This window comes from Salvelinus fontinalis, chromosome 15 (genome assembly GCF_029448725.1).
Source record: "Salvelinus fontinalis isolate EN_2023a chromosome 15, ASM2944872v1, whole genome shotgun sequence".
Lineage (NCBI taxonomy): Eukaryota > Metazoa > Chordata > Actinopteri > Salmoniformes > Salmonidae > Salvelinus > Salvelinus fontinalis.
In genome coordinates this window covers 39205114-39220969 of record NC_074679.1, presented here as the reverse complement: position 1 = coordinate 39220969, position 15856 = coordinate 39205114, and the positions used below count along the sequence as shown (strand labels likewise).

The following is a 15856-nucleotide window of genomic DNA, read 5'->3' as shown; positions in this document are numbered from 1 at the left end:
TGCGTCATCATTCAGCGGACCCGGACCACAGCGAAGTTTGGCTAGAGATGTGCGCCTGAAATAGATGGGGAATACCCCAAGAATACTTAGCGAGCTACATCTCAAATAAATATGTTGTTTTAGACATTGAAATGGTCAGAAATAGTTCAATTAAAGACAACAGCTCTTTGAAAAACCTTTATTTTTTTATTTACAAAAAACACTGAAAACCCATATGTTACAGACTGAGATGTTTTCAGTTTTATACCACATCTTCAAAATCCCTGATTTCTACACTGATATTTTATATACACCCAAAAGTACAGTAAATTCATGGTTTCCTCTTTCCTTATGCAACATTTTAATTTGTGGGGGTGCATGTGCATGCATGAAGTGAGTGTAGTGGTGACTGGAGAAGTAGGTATACTCAAAGTTTGTCAGAAATTTACCAAAAGGCCACAACGTGAAGGAAAGGCGCCCTGTGTGAAAAATTCTATGAGAAATTGTGACATACACTGAATGGACTAATATGATAAATCCCATATTGGTCTTTAACAAGCAGGCCAACCCAATCTGTACTGTGCAAGTAGGCTAATAGAAGGTTTTGCTCTCAAAGTAAGTTTTTCGAAATAAAAAAACACAATTGGATGTTCTAAGTCCATAACAATGCTTAAACCACATCCAGAGACCCCTTTTTGAGGTTTGGGAAAAATCTATGACATTTGTATTTTTGAGTGTAGTTATCCTTTAATTCAAGTGAACAGGCACCTAGCACTGCTGCTTTGTTTGCTGTGTTTCTGTATGAGATGGAGTTGCAAAACAAATGGCCACTGGAGTAATGCAAATAATCATGATATCATTCTGCCAGGTAGGCATTGGCTACTTTGTAGCTAGTTAACATTTAATTGGGAAGGTTTTTGGGAAAGACTTTTCATCTACCAGAAGATGTCTAGGCCTATCATTAGCGTCGCTCTATTTTTACTGTTCCTTAATTGTTTGAAATCATAGAAATGTGGAGGCAATTATTTTATAAAGACTTCCTCATATGCATTCTCCTGTTCTATTGGTTTTCTTTCAACTTTCTTTCATTGTCTAGCAGCCAAAGGCATTATCCTAGTCATATTATCAACCCATGATAGTTGTTGCACCTTTAGATCTTGCCTCTTTAAAAACGGATATTTCCATCTCTGTCCATGAAACCCAGTGTGCATTTTAGAACAACGTTTTCCCGCAAATTCCATTTTGGAACATTAGTGTATATCCTACAGCCTTGAACACATTGCTGCGCCTAAAATAGGAAGAAATAATAGTTTATCAACATTTTAAGCTAAACATTCTGATCTGTTCCATCAGCCTTATTAATTGATACGGCGTATACCTCCACTACACTACTTCAATACACATTGTGGGTATTAAGAAGTGAGTATACGCAATGCCCACTGAAAAATAAGTGTGTATACGGCGTATACTTGCATACACACTCCACTACACCACTGTATGCTTGCCTGTGCTTGCTTGCATTTGTGTGCCTGCCTTTGTGGATCTATGTATGAATGCACCGTTTGACATCTGTTCTCATAGCTCGGACTATTGGTCTGCTCGGCTATCTTAGGAGGCTACCTCTGAGATGTGGTGTATATTGGACAGAGTGAGCTGAGCAGCCTCCTGTGCTGGGTAAGAGTGTCTGGTTCTCAGCCACAGCCTCCCGAACACTCCAGTGATCAGCAGTAGGACCACCAGCAGTCCTCCCAGGACAAACGTCTCCACCGAAAGCACACCTCCAGAGTCTGCAGGGCAAGAGATCGACAAGTCGGAGATGCAGGGATGTGTTCAGTTAGGGCACAACGTTAGCAAAACACAGAAGTAGGAAAATATTTTGAAATGGAAAACATAAATAAGCTGGGGTGCGTTCAATATTTTGGAACGTTCAGATAGAAATACAGTTGAAGTCGGAAGTTTACGTACACCTTAGCCAAATACATTTAAACTCAGTTTCACAATTCCTGATAGTTAATCCTAGTAAACTCCCCTTGGTCAGTTAGGATCACCACTTTATTTTAATAATGTGAAATGTCAGAATAATAGTAGATAATTATTTATTTCAGCTTTTATTTATTTCATCACATTCCCAGTGGGTCAGAAGTTTACATACACTCAATTAGTATTTGGTAGCATTGCCTTGAAATGGTTTAATTTGGGTCAAACGTTTCGGGGAAGCCTTCCACAAGCTTCCCACAATAAGTTGGGTGAATTTTGGCCCATTCCTCCTGACAGTTGGTGTAACTGAGTCAGGTTTGTAGACCTCCTTGCTCGCACACGCTTTTTCAGTTCTGTCCACAAATTTTCTATAGGATTGAGGTCAGGGCTTTGTGATGGCCACTCCAATACCTTGACTTTGTTGTCCTTAAGCCCTTTTGACAAAACTTTGGAAGTATGCTTGGGGTCATGGCCCATTTGGAAGACCCAAACCTCCTGACTGATGTCTTGAGATGTTGCTTCGGAGCAGTGGCTTCTTCCTTGTTGAGCGGCCTTTCAGGTTATGTCGATATAGGACTCGTTTTACTGTGGATATAGATACCTTTGTACTTGTTTCTTCCAGCATCTTCACAAGGTCCTTTGCTGTTGTTCTGCGATTGATTTGCACTTTTCGCACCAAAGTACGTTCATCTCTAGGAGACGCTCCTTCCTGAGCGGTATGACGGCTGCGTGGTCCCATGGTGTTTATACTTGCCAAAACTATAGTTTGTTAACAAGATATTTGTGGAGTGGTTGAAAAACTAGTTTTAATGACTCCAACCTAAGTGTATGTAAACTTCCGGTTTCAACTGTACACGTGCATTTCAATCCAGGTCTGTCTCTGCCATGTAGAATAAGGAATCATCTTGGCTCTATCATGGCATTTCTATCTACAATGTTCAACAATATTTGGCTACTGAATTTGGCTCTGTTCTTATTGGACAAGCTCAGGTTAGCACCTCCCTGTTTCACTCTAATACAAAACTTTTGTCTCTGCTGAACACAACCCAGTACAGTATGTTGGTGCTAATAAATAAAGGGCCTTTATTGTGAGACTTACTCAGGCTGGGTTGGTCACTCTCAGGCAGACGTCGCCTGATTGGTCCATAAGATACTGTATGGGACATGGCAACATCTCTTCTCATCCGCCTGGAGCTATCCTCAACAGAACAGTTCTGTTACATGAAGGGTGAAATGTTAAGGTACAACAAGCATTTGTATAGCTTAGTTAAAGTATTATCACAGCATTATTATCCTACTTACTTTTCCTTTTACATTTTCCAAAATGATCACATTTCTTTAATTAATACCAGTTGAAATAATAGGACTGTGAAAAAAAAAGTGTTTTCATTGTCTTTATTTGTGACAGCAGTAGGCCCTTGCTATATACTAGGGTTTGAACAAGCCAGTGACCATCATCAGAATGAAGAAAGGGGGAGGGATCACTCACAGGCTGACAGACCCCAGGTGTGTTGTGACAGATCTGAACATTGCAGTGGAGAAACACATCCTTGTAAGAGCTGCCCACAAACTTGAACATTTGTATCCTGAACATAGCCTCTGGCCCCTGTCCATTCTTCAGCACTGTCAACGTCTGTTCGTTTGACAACACGGGGCAGCTGAAACACACACACACGAGAGAGAGAGAGAGAGAGAGAGAGAGAGAGAGAGCGAGAGAGAGAGAGAGAGAAAGTCAGAGAGAGAGAGAGAGAGAGAGAGAGCAGGCAGTGGATCGCATCAGTATCAGAGGCAGCATGTGCAACCGTTGAATAAGATATCATACATTTTAGAATGTGTTGCTTAAACAAATCCATTACAATCATTCCTGGTATGGTATACTAACATCTGAAACAAAACCCCGAGAAAGAATCTACAGTCGCTTGTTTACATTAAACATATGCCATGTAAGAGCAGAGCACTTTGTGACTGACATATCCATCTTCCATAATGGGGAAGTATTAGGATTCTGGGAAAAAGACAAGGCAGATCCTCTAAAGTGTTTTCTTCTCAGATGTAGTAAACAGAAGTCATTGTGCAAGTCATTGCTGTGCTGTTGCTAACAGTACAACATATGTCCTGGTTGTCAAGGACATGCACAGTTGTTGATCTGGGTCCTGGATCACGTGACGGGTCTGAAGTTGTTGTGTTACCCCCAACTCTTAAGTCTAAGCATTTCAGCAGCTCTTATTTCATATTTCAACAACGCCATTCCCAGAGGATTATGTGCTGGTGTCAAGTGTGGTTGAAAGTGTGACACTACAACAATATACAGGCCATTCGGAAAGTATTCAGATCCCTAGACTTTTTCCACATTTTGTTACATTACAGCCTTATTCTAAAATGAGGAAAAAATGTGGGTATTAAATATCACATTTGCATAAGCATTCAGACCCTTTACTCAGTACTTTGTTGAAGCACCTTTGGCAGCGATTACAGCCTCGAGTCTTCTTGGGTATGATGCTACAATCTTGGAGCACCTGTATTTGGGGAGTTTCTCCCATTCTTCTCTTCACATCTTCTCAAGTTCTGCCGGTTGGATGGGGAGTGTCGCTGCACAGCTATTTTCAGATCTCTCCAGAGATGTTCGATTGGGTTCAAGTCCGGGCTCTGGCTGGGCCACTCAAAGACATTCAGAGACTTGTCCCGAAGCCACTCCTACGTTGTCTTGGCTGTGTACTTAGGATCGTTGTCCTGTTGGAAGGTGAACCTTCACCCCAGTCTGAGTTCCTGAGCGCTCTGGAGCAGGTTTTCATCAAGGAGCTCTCTGTACTTTGGTCCGTTCATCTTTTCCTCGACCCTGACTAGTCTCCCAGTCCCTGACGCTGAAAAACATCCCCACAGCATGATGCTGCCACCACTGTTCTTCACCGTAGGGATGGTGCAGGTTTCCACCAGACGTAATGCTTGGCTTTCAAGCCAAAGAGTACAATCTTGGTTTCATCAGACCAGAGAATGTTGTTTCTTATGGTCTGATGAAACCAAGATTGTACTTCTGTCTGGCCACTCTACCATAAAGGCCTGATTGGTGGAGTGCTGCAGAGATGGGTGTCCTTCTGGAAGGTTCTCCCATCACCACAGAGGAACTCTGAAGCTCTGTCAGAGTGACCATTGGGTTCTTGGTCACCTACATGACCAAGGCCCTTCTCCCCGGTTGCTCAGTTTGGCCAGGCTCCAAACTTCTTCCATTTAAGAAGGATGGAGGCCACTGTGTTCTGGGGACCTTCAAGGCTGCAGACATGTTTTGGTGCCCTTCCCCAGATCTGTGCCTGGACACATTCCTGTCTCAGAGCTCTACGGATAATTCAACCTCATGGCTTGGTTTTTGCTCTGACATGCACTGTCAATTCTGGGACCTTATATAGACTGGTGCGTGCCTTTTCAAATCATGTCCAATCAATTGAATTTACCACAGGTGGACTCCAATCAAGTTTGATCACATCTCAAGGATGATCAATGGAAACAGGGTGCACCTGAGCTCTATTTCGAGTCACATTGCAAAGGGTCTGAATACTTATGCAAAAAAAGGTATCTGTTTTTTCTAAAAACCTGTTTTTGCTTTGTCATTATGGGGTATTCTGTGTAGACTGATGAGGAAAACATTTAATTTAATCCATTTTAGAATAAGGCTGTAACGTAACAAAATGTGGAAAAAGGTATGCCTCCAGAACACATTTTTGAATTCTAATAAACAGAATGAAGAGCAATATGTGGTGACAGGGCTTATAATACACAGTGATATAATGTTCCACTTTTCTTTTAAAATACCTGTCCTTAATGAAGGTGTACTGGATGTTGCTGTACGGGTCGTTGGTTGGGGTAGCCCAGCATCTCTCCACACGCAGCAAAAGATGAGCCGGTATCTAAGAGAGAGAGAGAGACAAACCGGGACTGTAGTCAGTGACTAATTGACACCCCCCCTACGCACAGATAGAGAGAGGTGTCTCCGGCCTACACTGCACTCAGTAAATATTTTGACCAAGTCAGCAGGTCAACAGATGTACAGATAAAGAGAGAGTAAACAACAGTGGGAACTAGGGTTTCTTGGAAGCCAAAGATGGAGCAACAGACAATCACATTGGATCAGGGCCAATATACTTGACATGTACCGTACGTCTATTGCCAGGGCCAAAGACTGGTCTTCAGCGCAACACTCACTAAAGGTGCTCAACTTTATCTATCAAGAGGGAGAAACGTCTCAACCACGGTAAGCATACAGTTCAATTGGGCCTATTCTAACATTCAAAAGCTGCACAGAAAGTTACAGCACATTGGCTGGTACTTCAGTTAACTAGCCTAACTAAATATCTGCTGGTCATGATCAGCTCTGATTTCATATTGCAACAACACCATTCCTAGAAGACTATGATGGTGTCAAATGTGTTTGCAATGACAATAAGAAAACAAATCAGCATGGTCTCAGACTAGAAGTTACATAGTAAATGTAAATCCGGGACACTCAAATTAGTATGATATGTTAGGTATGGTTACATAAGACAGAAGGTTACCACCTTGCTAACGTTAGCCACAACATATTGTAATTCGTAACATCATGTTTTGCAAATTCGTAACGTTGTACGAATTGTAATTTGCAACATATCATAAGAAATGGATGACAAACATCCACAAATGAATACATACCATGCAAAATGCAACATGTTGGTGCAACTATTTTGGTGTCCTGGATTTACATTTACTATGTCACGTCTACCCCTGAGTCCAGGTTGGAAAAAAATACAACAGATTTCAAACAGAATGAAATCATATGATGACCTTTACCATGAAAACTTTAACGTATATGTTGTCATCCAGTGTCAGTGAGGGCACAGTGGTCCACTTGTCCTCAAAGTCCTTGTCTTTATATAGCAACATGGACACAGAGAAGTTCCCATCTTCTGTGTTCAGAGTGATCATCCTGGAGAGAATAGTAGAGATTGTACAGATGCAGTGCTTGCAGTGCGACCTCTTCTACATCAAATCAAATTTTAATGGTCAAATACACATATTTAGCAGATGTAATTGCGGGTGTAGCGAAATGCTTCTAGATCAGCTTCTTTGGCCAATTAAGACTCTGTGAATAATGTTAATGAAAGTTTAAACCATGTATTAATGAACTCGTAACGAAAATCCATAACCCTTTTTGAAGGCCATAGGTAGACATCTTACTTGACATCCACCCTGATCATGTTTTCCCCATTAGGTTGCTGGACCATGTAGTTTATTGGGTAGCGGCAGACAAACGTGATGTTTATGTAGTTCCTTGTGATGACATCCGAATCGTTGTTGCGTATGGTGTTAATGAACATAATATGTGTGTCATCCGATGCCTAGAAAGAGAAGTATGAATCGTTATTGTGGATGGTGCAACTTTGGAAGCAAGTCAATGAGTCACTTAGGAAGTAAAGTGCATTCGGAAAGTATTCAGACCCCTTGACTCTTCCCACGTTACGTTACAGCCTTATTCTAAAATGGATCAAATGTTTTTCCTCATCAAACTACACACAATAATCTATAATGACAAAGTGAAAACAGGTTTTTAGAACTTTTTGCACATATAAAATATATTGAGCTCAGCTGCATCCTGTTTCCATTGATGAATCCTTGATGTTTCTACAACTTGATTGGAGTCCACCTGTGGTAAATTCAATTGATTGGACATGATTTGGAAAGGCACACACCTCTCTATATAAGGTTCCACAGTTGACAGCATCACTTCTGGAGGAAACCTGGCACCATTCCTACGGTGAAGCACGGTGGTGGCAGCATCATGCTGTGGGGATGTTTTTCAGCATCAGGGACTGGGAGACTAATCAGAATCGAGGGAAAGATGAATGGAGCAAAGTACAGAGAGCTCCTTGATGAACCTGCTCCAAAACCTGCTCCAGAGCGCTCAGAATCTCAGATTGGGGTGAAGATTCACCTTCCAACAGGACAACGACCCTAAGCACACAGCCAAGACAACGCAGGAGTGGCTTCAGGACAAGTCTCTGAATGTCCTTGAGTGGCCCAGCCAGAGTCCGGGCTTAAACCTGATCAAACATCTCTGGAGAGACCTGAAAATAGCAGTGCAGCAACACTCCCCATCCAACCTGAGAGAGCTTGAGAGTATCTGTAGAGAAGAATGGGAGAAACTCCCCAAATACAGGTGTGCCAAGCTTGTAGCATCATACCCAAGAAGACTCAAGGCTGTAATCACTGCCAAAGGTGCTTCAACAAAGTACTGAGTAAAGGGTCTAAATATTTATGTACAGTTCCTTTCAAAAGTACTCATCCCCTTGGCGTTTTTCCTATTTTGTTGAATTACAACCTGTAATTTAAATTGATTTTTATTTGGATTTCATGTAATGGACATGCACAAAATTGTCCAAATTGGTGAAGTGATTAAATAAAAAAAGGAAAAGTGGTGCGTAAATATGTATTCACCCCTGTTGCTATGAAGCCCCTAAATAAGATCTGGTGCAACCAATTACCTTCAGAAGTCAAATAATTAGTTAAAGTCCACCTGTGTGCAATCTAAGTGTCACATGATCTCAGCACACAGTTGAAGTCGGAAGTTTACATACATTTTGGCCAAATACATTTAATCTCAGTTTTTCACAATTCCTGACATTTAATCCTAGTAAATTTCCCTGTTTTAGGGTCAGTTAGGATCACCACTTTGTTTTAAGAATGTGAAATGTCAGAATAATAGTTGAGAGAATGATTTATTTCAGCTTTTATTTCTTTCATCACATTCCCAATGGGCCAGAAGTTTACATACACTCAATTAGTATTTGGTAGCATTGCCTTTAAATTGTTTAACTTGGGTCAAACGTTTCGGGTAGCCTTCCACAAGCTTCCCACAATAAGTTGGGTGAATTTTGGCCCATTCCTCCTGACAGAGCTGGTGTAACTGAGAATCTGAGAATGAGAATGGTCAGTCTCCTTGCTCAGTTCTGTCCACAAATTTTCTATAGGAATTTAGGTCAGGGCTTTGTGATGGCGACTCCAATACCTTGACTTTGTTATCCTTAAGCCATTTTGCCACAACTTTGGAAGTATGCTTGGGGTCATTGTCCATTTGGAAGACCCATTTGCGACCAAGCTTTAACTTCCCGACTGATGTCTTTTCGATGTCGCTTCAATATATCCACATAATTTTCCATCCTCATGATGCCATCTATTTTGTGAAGTGCACCAGACCCTCCTGCAGCAAAGCACCCCCACAACACGATGCTGCCATCCCCGTGCTTCATGGTTGGCATGGTGTTCTTCAGCTTGCAAGCCTCCCCCTTTTTCCTCCAAACATAACGATGGTTCTATTTTTGTTTCATCAGAGGACATTTCTCCAAAAAGTACGATCTTTGTCCCCATGTGCAGTTGCAAACCGTAGTCTGGCTTTTTTATGGCGGTTTTGGAGCAGTGGCTTCTTCCTTGTTGAGCGGCCTTACAGGTTATGTCGATATAGGACTCGTTTTACTGTGGATATAGATACTTTTGTACCTGTTTCCTCCAGCCTCTTCACAAGGTCCTTTGCTGTTGTTCTGGGATTGATTTGCACTTTTCACACCAAAGTACCTTCATCTCTAAGAGACAGAACGTCTCCTTCCTGAGAGGTATGATGGCTGCATGGTCCCATGGTGTTCATACTTGCGTTCTATTGTTTGTACAGATGAACGTGGTACTTTCAGGCATTCAGAAATTGCTCCCAAGGATGAACCAGACTTGTGGAGGTCTACAATTTAAAAAAAAAAATCTGTCTGTAAACAATTGTTGGAAAAATTACTTGTGTCATGCACTAAGTAGATGTCCTCACCGACTTGCCAAAACTATAGTTTGTTAACAAGAAATTTGTGGAGTGGTTGAAAAATGTGTTTTAATGACTCCAACCTAAGTGTATGTAAACTTCCGACTTCAACTGTATATACACCTATTCTGAAGGGCCCCAGATTCTGCAACACCCCTAAGCAAGGGGCACCACCAAGCAAGCGGCACCATGAAGACCAAGGAGCTCTCCAAACAGGTCAGGGACAAAGTTGTGAAATACAGATCAGGGTTGGGTTATAAAAAAAGATCAAAAACTTTGAACATCCCACGGAGCACCATTCAATCCATTATTAAAAATTGGAAAGAATATGGCACCCCAAAAAACCTGCCAAGAGAAGGACGCCCACCAAAATTCACAGACCAGGCAAGGAGGGCATTAATCAGAGAGGCAACAAAGAGACCAAAGATAACCCTGAAGGAGCTGCAAAGCTCCACAGCGGAGATTGGAGTATCTGTCCTTAGGACCACTTGAAGCCGTACACACCACAGAACTGGGCTTTATGGAAGAGTGGACAGAAAAAAAGCCATTGCTTAAAGAAAAGAATAAGCAAACACGTTTGGTGTTTGCCAAAATGCATGTGGGAGACTCCCCAAACATATGGAAGAAGGTACTCTGGTCAGATGAGATTAAAATTGAGCTTTTTGGCCATCATGGAAAATGCTAAGTCTGGTGCAAACCCAACACCTCTCATCACCCCGAGAACACCATCCCCACAGTGAAGCATGGTAGTGGCAGCATCATGCTGTGGGTATGTTTTTCATCGGCAGGGACTAGGAAACTGGTCAGAATTGAATACAGGGAAATACAGGAAAATTATTGAGGGAAACCTGTTTCAGTCTTCCAGAGATTTGAGACTGGGACAGAGGTTCACCTTCCAGCAGGATAATGACCCCAAGCACACTGCTAAAGCAACACTCGAGTGGTTTAAGGGGAAACATTTAAATGTCTTGGAATGGCCTAGTCAAAGCCCAGACCTCAATCCAATTGAGAATCTATGGCATGACTTAAAGATTGCTGTACACCAGCGGAACCCATCCAACTTGAAGGAGCTGGAGCAGTTTTGCCTTGAAGAATGGGAAAAAATCCCAGTGGCTAGATGTGCAAAGCTTATAGAGACATACCCCAAGAGACTTGCAGCTGTAATTGCTGCAAAAGGTGGCTCTATTGACTTTGGGGTGGTGAATAGTTACGCACGCTCAATTTCTGTTTTTTTTTGTCTTATTTCTTTATTTGTTTCACAATAACAAATATTTCGAATCTTTAAAGTGGTAGGCATGTTGTGTAAATCAAATGATACAAACACCCCAAAAATCTATTTTAATTCCAGGTTGTAAGGCAACAAAATAGGAAAAATGCCAAGGGGTGTGAATACTTTCGCAAGCCACTGTAAATGTGATTTTTCAGTTTTTTATTTGTAATAAATTTGCAAACATTTCTAAAAACCTGTTTTTGCTTTGTCTTTATTGGGTATTGTGTGTAGAATGATGAGATGTTTTACATTTTAGAATAAGGCTATAATGTAATAAAATGTGGAAAAAGTAAAGGAGTCTGAATACTTTCCAAATGCACTGTAACTGCAGATTGATAACCATGAAAGGGTGAGCTAGCACACGCTACACGTCACAAACCCTGCTACATTCACCAAAAGTTACCCCTCTTCAGCAAACTCTTTCCTTAATTTCCTGTGACATACTGTTAACATAAATATCACATTGAGTAGCTGGCCAGCCCATGCAAGATTTGGTTCTGGGTTCCAAGGTGACTCTTTCCCCAACCAGAGCACCTACGTACAGTAGGCAGCAGCACTGTCATTTTCTGTCACTATAGAATGTGTGAGTAATACAATTCCAATGTTTAGTAGAAGACTACTGACGTAGGCAGAAACCATAAAGAGGGGTTGGATGAAAAGGTTGTGACCGGGTTGTGTCCGGATCCCTGTTGAGAGCGACTGGAGGACAGGTCACATGACCATTGAGAAGGATGAATTGCCCCTTGCCCCTACTGTCCAGTACTGTTTTATTACCCCAGGGTAAATACACAGGGCCTACTGTCTGACCCACAGAGCCTGCGTCTTAAATAGCAGCCTATTCCCTATATAGTGCACTAACATCTTCATTATTCTGTAGGAATAATGCTCTGTTCACTGACTTTGGGTTCTTATGAATGGTTAATTAACAAACTCATGCAATTTGACAGAGAGACCACAATGATTATGGCAATGGGGGACAAAATCTTCAAGTCCAATTTATTTTGGAGAGTCATTACATTCCCCGTTGCTATTCTCTCCGGTCCTGTCTGTGGGGTTCAAGAGGTTTAAGAGGGTCTACTTCTACCTCTCAAGGTGAAAGGAGGAGTGTTTGCTAACTGTGGCATTCCCTTCTTTTCCCAACAGTGTCTAATCCCAGATGCAAAGCAGGCTTACTACTTTCACTAGGGCTGGTATGCTGAAGCAAAAGCCTTGTAAAACCTCAGAGGGTAGAGAAAGGGGGAGAGACCCCCCCCCACACACACACACCCACAAAGCTGTGTTAACCTTTTGCTTGCTTTACAAGAAATGCCTCTGTGCATTCTAAGCAAGTGTTTCAATGACACTCATGGTCTAGAGTACAGATTTATACCAAGCCAAAGTTAAAATTGTCCTCGGAGCTGTGCTCCTGCCACCACTGTATGAGACGCGGCTGGCAGGTAGTATAAAAGGGATGACTACAAAGTGGGCCAGTGAATTATAGCCTGGCTATTCAGCAGGCCTGAAAACACGCTCATTTCCATGTCAATCCTGATAATTTAGAGCTCCCACCCACTCCTTGCTGTTTTGAATAAAGTCAGTGGCTCTTAGAATGGCTACTTATCCCTCCCATCTCTCGTTCTCTCTGTCTGGGTCTCTCCCTCACGCTTTTTACAGATTATGGGATCATTTCATTGCAGGAAACTGATAGCAGAGGTCCATGTACATAACTTATAAAGGAAAAGAGGTGTGATTCATGCTAGTTATTTTGAGCATTGCGTGTATCCAAACTCCTATTTAGCTCACCCAATTAAAGGGATACTTCGGGATTGTAGCGCAGTGACTGGAAGTCTATAGGTATATACTAGCATGCTAGCAGATACACATAGACTTCCAGTCATTGCGCTAACGCTAGTTAGCATTGGCTTGCGAAACTACCTCTAACTTCCTCCATACTGGACACAGAGACATAAAAAGTCCTTTTTCTGGCACAAACCAGTGCAGGGAAGTTCTACAATACTACACCAGACGTCAGGCCAGAGCTCAGTATAACAGAGGTGCATCGTAAAATTAGATAATTTACTGTGATGGGGATTTTATGTGGCTGGTAAAAGAGATCCAAACTGTAGTTTGTCTCCATGTTACTGGTGCTCATGTTTTTCTTCTTTGTCAGGGTTGCTCTGAACGATAAAGGTTACTACTTTGTTTACTTTACGGATTTAAATCCATCATAGTTGGCGTAGACAAGTAAATCTTAAATCTCCCAAAGCAATCATCAGAGAATGGCAATGAAACTCCCTCTAATATGAAAGGGCCTTTCTAGGGGTGGAAAAGCTCATAGTCTTACCATGATCGTCCCACAGTCAGAGAGATTAGTCTTGATGCTGAAGACATAGTCATCTTCAATCTCAACACCACGGCACTCTGGGTCATTTAGGTGCAAATCCCAGACCTAAGAAAGAGAGGGACTTCACTAGAGGGCTACAGTTGACCCACCTGACAGCCTTAATATTAAAATGTCGATTTGGTTCTTGTTGTTGAAATGACTAGGGAACACAACGACACAGCACAGCACACAGGCAGTGATTTATCATTTCAAACTTCACAGTGAGTTAATGGTAGGTAAGCTGTAATATCAAGAATTACTACTTCTGGTTGACACTGAACTTACATAAATGGGTGGCAATTTATTGAGGAAGAAGGCACTGGGAATGACCACCTCCATCTGGTCATTGGTGCAGAGGACAGTTTCATTGAGCTCTAGAAGAGAAGAAGGGGTCAGCGGGACAACGCTTAACAAACCCTGTCCCCCTGACCCTGACATGATATCAGATCATATGAAATACGTTACGATTTTTAAATGTAATACATTGTTATTCCATTTTTGCAAGTATACAGTTATTTATAAAATATATTTATCCCAGTTATTATGTAGGGCAGTTGTGGCATCAGTATGGTCACAGAAAAAATTACAACTACAGATTCCATTCTCTGATATGTTCCATCCCAGACTCCAAACCGTTTCCCCAGTCAAAACATGATTCCGGGCTCCTCCTCTAATATATGTGGTCTCTAGATTTCAACAGGTGCTTTATTGTTTAACAAGACCAATCAACATTAAGACCACATCAAGAAACAGATCCCCCCCCCCCAAAAAAAACACATTACATCAAGTTATGGACTTATAAATGAATGATATATACCCATTGATTCTTGAAGAATATAACTTATAAATGCCTAATGGACCTAAGTTCGATTGTCATACCGCATCAGAACCCAACATATAAGCTTGTTTAACACCAATGTTTGTAAACAATGTAAATGTGAATAAAACACTGCGTCGCCTTAAAACTATAATTTTGATAGCATGAATGATCAGTTCTTGCATCCATATCTCCATCTATGAATTTGAGAGTGGGTACATTTCTCCAGGCACATCCCTCAGCTTTTTACCAAAACAGAGGCGGGGTGTCGCTTTGTTATTGTTTCAATTAAGGATTCTAGATGTAAACTTGAGATTTGCCTACGAATAGGGTTGCAAAACTCGTAAAATGTTTCCTAAAATGTTTACCAAAATTCACTGGTTTTTCAAAAATCCTGGTTGAAGAAATTCCAGCTTGGAGGTTACTATCAACTTATTCCCTGCTGATTACAGAAATCTTGCAACTGGGGTTTCTGAGAAGAAAAACCCGAGTGGATTTGAGGGATTTTTGCAACCCTGCTGATGAAGTAGTTGAACTGAACTCACCCTCTTCCTCAGGCTCCAGATACACAGCAGAGGTGACTGCCCTCACAGCGAGCAGGAGCCAGGCTAACACCAAACTGGCAGGTGTCATCTTCAAAGGGACTCGTGCTCTCTCTGGCTTCTCTACGGTCAGATACTCCAAACCTCAGACTACTGTCTTCGTGGCCCTTTCCCACAGATCTGTGAATCTTCTAACCTATTCACCAAAGTGTAGCTGTCAGGTTCAGACGTAGTGCCCACTCTCAGTGCAGTCCTCCAAACACAGCTCTAATGAACTAGCACCGAGAACCAGCCTCCCTCCCTCCCTTTCTCCAGACCTTAAAACACTAGCCTGAATGATGTCCCCACCAACAATGAGATTCCACACATGAATAGGGGGAGCCGAGGGGAGTCCAAGGTAACACACATAGATTTGCAGCCCAAATGGCACCCTATTCCCTATATAGTGCACTACTATGGGCTCTGGTCAAAAGTAGTGCACTATGTAGGGAAACGGGAGCCATTGGGGACGTCGCCATACTACTGGGCCGTAGCCGGCGATGCCCTCTTCGTAAACATTGCACTGCGCAACTACATCGTCTTACTACGCACATCAACAAGCAAACTCATTAACATGTCAACAGAGACAATATGACAGGGGTGGTACTGCTTTTTTATCTGCTGTCTTTTGTCCATGCATTTTTTTTAAAGGCCATGGGGAAATCTTTACTGCTGCGTGGACCCCAGGCAATGGCTTTGTCCCAAATGGCACCCTATTCCCTATTTAGTGCACTACTTTTGACCAGGGCCCATAGGGAATAGGGTGCCATTTGGGATGCACACCGTGAGAGGAAAAGAAGGTCTGCTGATGAGTCAAGGGCAGTTCACTGACACTGCCAATGGTCTAATTCTGTGTGTGTGTGTGTGTGTGTGTGTGTGTGTGTGTGTGAGTGAGTGAGTGTGTGAGGCTGTAACAGACAAGGAGCACCACAAAGGAAGACGCTAGAAAGCTAGAACATGAGGAACATTTGATGGAAATCATTTGGAATTTTTACAAGTTGACTTCACAGGCAAAGTTTTACAGACATGGAATCCTGTGCTTTTCTCT

At 42.0% G+C, this 15856-nt stretch overlaps 1 protein-coding gene across 2 annotated transcripts; it reads right to left on the bottom strand.

Moving 5' to 3' along the window:
* Window positions 1–164: 164 nt before the first annotated feature.
* On the bottom strand, window positions 165–15075 carry si:dkeyp-110a12.4 (alpha-tectorin). Of its 2 annotated transcripts, none has more exons than XM_055863759.1 (9): window positions 14773–15075; window positions 13696–13841; window positions 13372–13476; window positions 7159–7319; window positions 6772–6907; window positions 5761–5855; window positions 3446–3614; window positions 3056–3170; window positions 165–1766 (listed from the first exon to the last, which is right to left on the bottom strand). In XM_055863759.1, exons 1-9 carry the CDS (start codon window positions 14858–14860, stop codon window positions 1588–1590), a joined length of 1194 nt encoding a protein of 397 aa, XP_055719734.1. In that variant the 5' UTR covers window positions 14861–15075; the 3' UTR covers window positions 165–1587. The 2 variants fall into 2 exon arrangements, with proteins under 2 accessions (XP_055719734.1, XP_055719735.1); XM_055863760.1 differs by having other exon boundaries at window positions 13696–13784; window positions 14773–15074.
* Between the last annotated feature and the right edge of the window lie 781 nt (window positions 15076–15856).